The sequence below is a fragment of the Chrysemys picta genome, chromosome 5 (assembly GCF_011386835.1).
Source record: "Chrysemys picta bellii isolate R12L10 chromosome 5, ASM1138683v2, whole genome shotgun sequence".
In the NCBI taxonomy this organism is placed as follows: domain Eukaryota; kingdom Metazoa; phylum Chordata; order Testudines; family Emydidae; genus Chrysemys; species Chrysemys picta.
Genome location: NC_088795.1, coordinates 109351535 through 109358762, shown reverse-complemented (window position 1 = coordinate 109358762; position 7228 = coordinate 109351535). Strand labels below are relative to the sequence as shown.

The 7228-nt window shown below is 40.5% G+C and overlaps 1 protein-coding gene across 6 annotated transcripts in view; it reads right to left on the bottom strand.

Annotated features, from left to right (window-relative positions):
• Positions 1-2515: 2515 nt before the first annotated feature.
• The window catches only part of PPARGC1A (PPARG coactivator 1 alpha), a 492893-nt gene continuing 488180 nt past the window's right edge, over positions 2516-7228 (bottom strand). For all 6 annotated transcript variants that reach the window (XM_065598162.1, XM_065598163.1, XM_005303448.5 and 3 more), the window contains one exon: positions 2516-6160. In XM_065598162.1, coding sequence (XP_065454234.1) covers positions 6057-6160 — 104 coding nt within the window. In that variant the 3' untranslated portion in view covers positions 2516-6056. The remainder of the gene's footprint in view (positions 6161-7228) is intronic.

Here is a 7228-nt window from a genome sequence, read left to right as displayed (position 1 = left end):
CAGGTCCAGCCGATCGCGGGCTGAGGGATGTACTGGCTGCCGCTTCCCGCAGCTCCCATTGGCCTGGAGCAGCGAACCGTGGCCAGTGGGAGCCGCGATCGGCCGAACCTGTGGATGTGGCAGGTAAACAAACCGGCCCAGCCCACCAGGGGCTTTCCCTAAACAAGCGGTGTCCCAAATTTGGGAAACACTGATTTAAGTGTTTGCTCTGAAACCGTAAACCCCCATAGTCAGGAGAGAAATATTACCAAGTGTGAAATACTAGTTTGCCATAGGAGATGTTATCTCCTGCCTAACAACAGAAGGCCCATAGACACCAGACAAACCATTGCAGAACATCAGAATAAAAAAGACTTGGTTGATTGCATCCTCCCACCCCCTCTCCACCCATGAAGAAGAGAGTTGCAGATGAATTCATCCCATCATCTTGAACTCTGGGGGAGGTGATAAAGATCCCTGACAAACAGAAACTGCATCTTTTTGGCTGTTTGAACTCTGGAGGGCCAGAGACTCTAAGCTGAAGCCAGTGATCTCCAGGGGCTGCCTCCTGGGGCTGCCCTGAAAGACATTTTAAATTGACAGATCACTACAATTATGTCACTCTTAGGATTTAGATGGTAACAATTTGTGTGTACGTTTGCTGGCTTTAGCCTGTAAATAACTCTTCTATACCTTTTTCCTAGTTAATAAACCTTTAGAAAGTTTATTACAGGATTGACTACAGGCATTGTCTTTGGTGTAGGATCTAGAGTACCAGTTGATCTGGGGTAAGTGACTGGTCTCTTGGGACTGGAAGCAACCTAAATGTGATGTGATTATTGGTACAAATGACCATTTATCACTAACCCCAGGTGGCAAGATAAACTGGTGCATGTAAGGTGCCTGCCTGTAATGCCATGGTAAGATTGTTACAGTTCACATTTCCTACTGAATTGGTGAAATCTAATTAGAGAACACAGCACCAGTTTGGGGTATCTGCCCTCTTTTTAAAGTCTGCCCGAGGCAGGTACTTGCAGTCGTGAACCATGACACACAGCATGACAGAGGGCATGGTGTCTGTCTTTGTGCCCACAAAAACAGTTGCCTTCCCTGTACAGTTCTGGGTCCAAGGGACACTGAGGAGTAGGCATAGCCCCAGCAGAGATCCATACTTCCTCCCTCTCGGTGCAGTAGTTTGTACTTAGAATCTCCTTTCATTTCAACAGACAAAGCAGCTGCAGAAGCAGTTTAAGTTGGTTCACTACTAAAACTGTGTTATTTAGTTAAGATGGCAGTCTGGAGCGAAGGGCCTTAAATACCTGAGTCAGCATCTTAAACTGGATGCTTTGGAAGCAGGAAGCATTTAAGTCAGTCAGAGTCACATGCAGACAGAAGATCAAATGAATGGCAGGATTTGGAATGAGTTGTAATTTGGACAGGGTAGGAGCTGACAGACCTGAAATATGTTCTATGAGCAGAATTGTTTTTAAAGTGAATTTAGTGCTCCTGAAACCTCTCAGACAGACAGTCCTCTTTTTATCTACAGATTACCTCCAGCATCGTATAGGCAACCATCCCCATGCACCTCAGTTCTCTTCTGAAGAAGAGGGTAACTAAAATCTCCAACGAGCATCATGCAGAAGGGGCTCACTAGAAGAGCCACTGAGAAGGCCATTCTGCCTGGTGCTTTATTACTAATCATCCTTGTAGGTTCCCGGCAGAGCAGCACAGCATGGGGTTTTCCTGGTCACCGACTACTCACTAATATACCATGCATGAGGGCTCAGTGTAACTGCAGCCAATAAACTCATTTGTCTCCCCTTCCACCTGCACCCCTTTTCTGTGCATTCATGCTGAAAGTATAATTTGCCAGGTCACCATGCTGGGTATGCACTTTGCTTTTCAGTAGGCTTTGTACTGAACTTTGCGGTTGTTACCCGTGTGTTACCTGAACCAATGTGAATGGCTCAGCAGGTGAACATCTTCCATTTGCAAAGGGGGCTTGAGCCCCAAATCTCCTTCTTGTTGACACTTTGGCCAATCTACTGAGATAACGATGCTAATGAGTGCCAGTTGTAGTGGTGTGTTCCATGATTCAGAGGCTTGTTATTCATTAGGCAGTAGACGGAGGCCATCAGCCAATATTAATATCAACCCCTTTTACCAGATTGAGCTAGATTCAAATGGGTGACCTAGAAGTGAAAGGCTGTACCCCATTACAACTGCTCAACAGTCAGTACCTCTTCCTTAAGTGATTTCTAAACTGAAAGTTTAGCTCTGCTGATCTTTCAAAGTGACTCTTAGTTACATCAGGTGAAAAAATCTGAGAGCAAATTTTTCACCTAGTAGATTTCTTTTGTAAACCCACTGTTTTGGCTCCCCGCTCAAAACAAAGAACAATAGCCCAGATGCAAGTTGTACAACTGTTTGAAATCCACTATGAACATACATAGAGAGTAAAAGGAAACCCAGTGCGTGTCCAGCTAGAAAATAGGCCACTAATTCATTTGTGATAAATAAGAGAAACAGAAATGGATTTGAAACATTCGTTTCCCTTTATTTGCTCAGTGAGGCTGATGTGTACAGCACATTAAAAAAAAATCACAGGAATTTTCATACAATGAATTAAACCACAACAGTACATGTAGAATTGGCAGGTGGAAAATAGCCCAACTAGGGCTAAACTAATAGTTCATTTTCCCTATTCAGCATAGTCCAACCAATAGCTTTACACTTTCACCTACTGTACACATCTTACAGTAGCTCCATCAGATCAGTGGTTCACATTATTGAAAATGTCTGTCATATAGGTACAAATTTAGAATCATCACATTATATTACGTGGCTATTCTAGGTCATTTATAGATCAGATCTTATACTACAGTGATTGAAGTTCTCATTACAGCCATCAAAAAGGACACATAATCATTACCTACTGTAAGCTTACATCTAAAGAGATGAAAAGAAGGCTTTCTTTTTTCAGCTGACCCAACTATTATACCCTAGTAGCACAAACTTTTCTCTCCATGCTGTTATCGGCAATGGCAACCCAACTGTTGTTCAGAGCTGTTTAACACAGATTGAGAATTCCCCCCCCCCTCCCCAATTTTAGGCTCCTTCTGTTTGGATTCAGATCAATTTGTGTTATGTAGGAATTACTTTGTTACATCTCTAGAAAAGACCATAGTTCCTAAGTACCAGTTCTGTTACCAGTATTGCAGATGTGGTACTTACCACAGCATGGAAGCAACGGTACAATCTTCATCTAAAAGACATACAGATCTCTACTGCAGTTTGCCTCTAGTGATGATGTGATACATGTGCTAATTTGAAATGTTCTCTTTAAAAAAATCCCTAACTTTACATTTTGATGGGCTAACCACAGTGTCTACAAAAGATACAAATAGCTTTATTCAGATTATTCAGAGATCCTACTTCTACGTTAATTTCATATGCAATCTGTAAGTCCACGGCGGAAAGCCATCTTCAAGAGAAGAATATTTGTCAGGCCAGTGGAAAAAAAAAAGGAACTGTGGCATAATATCTGTTGAGGGGAGGGGAGGGGGGGGGAGAAAGCACACAATTTGTTCATCTCAGCAATCCAGGGCAAAAGAGAATATATTTAAAATTTAATCACAGAAATTTAAAGGCAAAATAGGTAATGTATCTGGTCCTTGAACACATAATATGATATACTAAATATTGATTTCTAAAAAATAATTTATTGCTTTTAATAGTCTTTTCTTTACAACAGAAGATACTCAAAATCCAGAAAGGAAAACTGTAAACTTTAGTTTGGCATTCACACAATCAAAGTTAAAATACCTGCATTTTAACCTACAGAGCAACGACAAGAATTATGCAGATTAAAGGACGCTACAATTGTAACAATGAACCTGTGAAAAAGTTCTCATTTTTTATTGCTATCTATCTACTTAGAAATAAGAAGCCAAAAAATCAAGCAAGCATCCAACAAGACAGACAGTGGAATCTCTCAGAACACAATATGCTGGTGATAAAATGAATGCAGCTATCAAAATCAGCTGCATTGGCTTGGGGGTGAAATCGGTTTTCTAAGAGTCGGGGTGAGAAGGAAGATTAAATAGGTAGGTGTGCCATATCTTTAAAAGAAGTCATGAATGCCAAACAGTAATAGAATACCAATCTATAAACTTACAAGCGGACTCCAAACTTTACTGATTCAGTCTAGAAGCTCCAAGTTCAGATGAAATCCTGATATTCAGAATGGTAGTTTTTTTCCCTGAAGTTTCTATTTAATTTAGCAGAAGCAATTTCATCAACAATGTCATGGGCACATCTGAGGCCATGCTAGTGCATAGTAAAAAAACACTGCTCCTGCAAAAGCTGAATTTTCCAAATGAAGCACTTATTCCAACCTGACAAGTGTCATGCATCCTAGGTACAAAATTTCCACTGGCCTTTTTATTATTTTAGTCGTCTCATAATTTATAATAAATATGTTAATTGCAACTGATAAATATGTCTCTTTAGTAAACAAAGGAATGAAGGATCAGTATTTATACAGGATGCATAACTGTAAAAAATATAGATAAATACCATCAAGCTCTGCCAATGAAAAGATTACTGGCATCAAGAACAGTGCTTAGACACACGTAATTATTGTAAAAATCATACCGTGCTTAGTACCTCAGCATTTTTTTATCAAATTAAAAGCACAAAAATTAAAACAAAACAGCATTTTAAAAAGATTTTTGACTTCTAGTTCCAAAACTACTGTTGATACATAAAATAAAAACATTTCTTAATGATTACCCATTTAAGAGATTTTACATAAAATTATGACATCTCCTAGAAAATTTTAGATGAGAAAATTTCATTCCCTTAACAAATTCAGTGTATAAAACTGCAAAAGAAAAACAAATAATGAGAAAAACGTGGAAAATATTGCAGAAGTGGTTAATACCTTTTGGGCTTGGATAGTTCTTGACAAAATTCTTAGATAAGGTCACCAAAGAAGGGATGAATGTGTGTAAAGCATTGATATTTTTGCACTCAACACACACACACACACACACACACACTTTTCTCTTTTTTTGTTACAATCAAATATATATAAGCATAAGTTCAGCTTTCTAAATATGTTAGTGTACAATAATTGTTTCACCTCATATAATTACATTTGAATATTCTTGATTAAGAAAAATTTAGCAGTTTTTGAAAAGAAGGCTGCATTTACAGTGCATAGCTGTAACCAAAAAAGAACATAGTCATACAGTATGTACACAAAATAAAAATACTCCCATTTCACATCTGTAAATACTCAACTACATTAGAGAATGTAGCAAATAAGCTATCTGTACACATCGCTCCCCCAGATCGTTATACCCAACTCTCGTTAGTAATACAACACCATGTCCGATCATTAGGATAAAATTGCTGAACAAGCTGCACATTTGACCATTAACAAGGCTTTGAAAATTTCATTGTGGAAGATCAACGGTTTGGACATTTACATGGGTGTCAGAATTAAAAGATGAAACTTCAAAATGTTAGGCAAGGTTTAGCCTTTCATTTTCTCCTCCATCAGAAAAACAAAATAAAAGGACAGTCAGCTTCTAGGACCTGTGGTTTCTTCTGGATTGTCATATTATCATTGTGTTGTGGGAAGAAGCGCCTTTTTAAAGAAATGCAGTGTCTGATTCCCAGACATCAGCAGCTGTAGTTCTCAATTTGATTTTTGTTTTGTTAAAATGTGATATGTACACATTTTGAAGTTCTACATTTTAAGTGTAACTCTGTGGAACTGCTGCCATTTCAAGGGGTTTGCACTTGCACTCTCTATGAACATCAGAACCCCCCACCGCCAATCACCCCAGGAAAGTAAAGCTGACACCCATGGATATACATTTGCTTCCTGGATATCCACTTTGCCTCTTCACTCTTCGAGCAGCTGTGTTCATGTAAACCATGTTTTTGTACAGAGAGTGTAAAGTAGGAGAAATTCCTAAGTATGACTTCTAAATTGTCCATTATTGAAGGACATGATGTCCGTGAGGTATTCGCCATCCCTCCATTTTCCTCAGCTGTGATGCATGTTACCTACGCAGGCTTCGCTGTGCCTCTTTAAGTAAACTATCAAAATCCAGGGAGTCATATTTGCTCTTAGTGGAAGCAGGATCAAAATCATCTGAGTTTGAGTCTGAAACCAAGAGATGCAGAGGTGAGCTAAGAGGTCTCGCAAATGTCATTGACACTTCTCTCCCCCCCTCCCCACACAATAATGCCTCCTAAGGCTTGCAGTTTGTTCTTCATACCAGTTTGAATCACTAGCATTATGGAAACAACAAGGCATGAGTGAGCGAATTCACATGTCGCTGTAATATGACAGGGCGCTAGAATCAAGACTTTGGGTAGTGGAGAAGCTTTGTGTAAGAAAGGGGCTTTCTAATAAAATCATAGCTTGAAAAAAGGCAAGTTAAAATCATGGATAAAGGGCTCTGCAGAGACTTGGCAACTGTCCTGCTGGGTGACAAGTCACTTCACCTTCCTGTATTTTTTTCTCTCCCACCCTTTGTTTATTTTGTCTATTTAGACTGTCAGCTCTTTAGGGCAGGGACTATGGCTTTGTACAGAACATAAGAATGGCCTTACTGGGTCAGACCAAAGGTCCATCTAGCCCAGTATCCTGTCTCCCAACAGTGGCCAATGCCAGGTGCTACAAAGGGAATGAACATAACAGGGAAATTATTGAGTGATCCATCTGTCATCCATTCCCAGCATCTGGCACTAGAGACTGCAGTTAGGATCTCTAGATGCTACTGTAATACAAATGATAAATAATAATGTGGGTCTCAAACTGATTTGATTGGGCCCCCCTTCTTTGGGTCTGTTGTCATTTATGGTCTTCCCCCCAAGTACATATACTAACACACAGCTCTGAAGGCAGAGTGGAGAGCAGCGACTGCTGGCCGGGCACCCAGCTCTGAAGGCAGCGTTGTGCCAGCAGCAGTGCAGAAGTAACAGTGGCAATGTGAAAAGTGATATTTGTCAATCACTTTTCACAGCTAACTTAGTGTGGAAGGAAAGCCTGAGAACTGTCGCCCCCAGGTGAGGGATTGAGTGGGGAGGAAAGGAGAGCTTGAGCCCAGGTAACAGGATTCTTGCTGTCAGCCCCAGGTTGGTGGGGCCCCCGCTGTCCCTTTTATCCCTGCCTCCTGGGTGTGCCAGGCCCTTCTGCATGAGCCACCCAGGGCTGACAGCCAGAGCT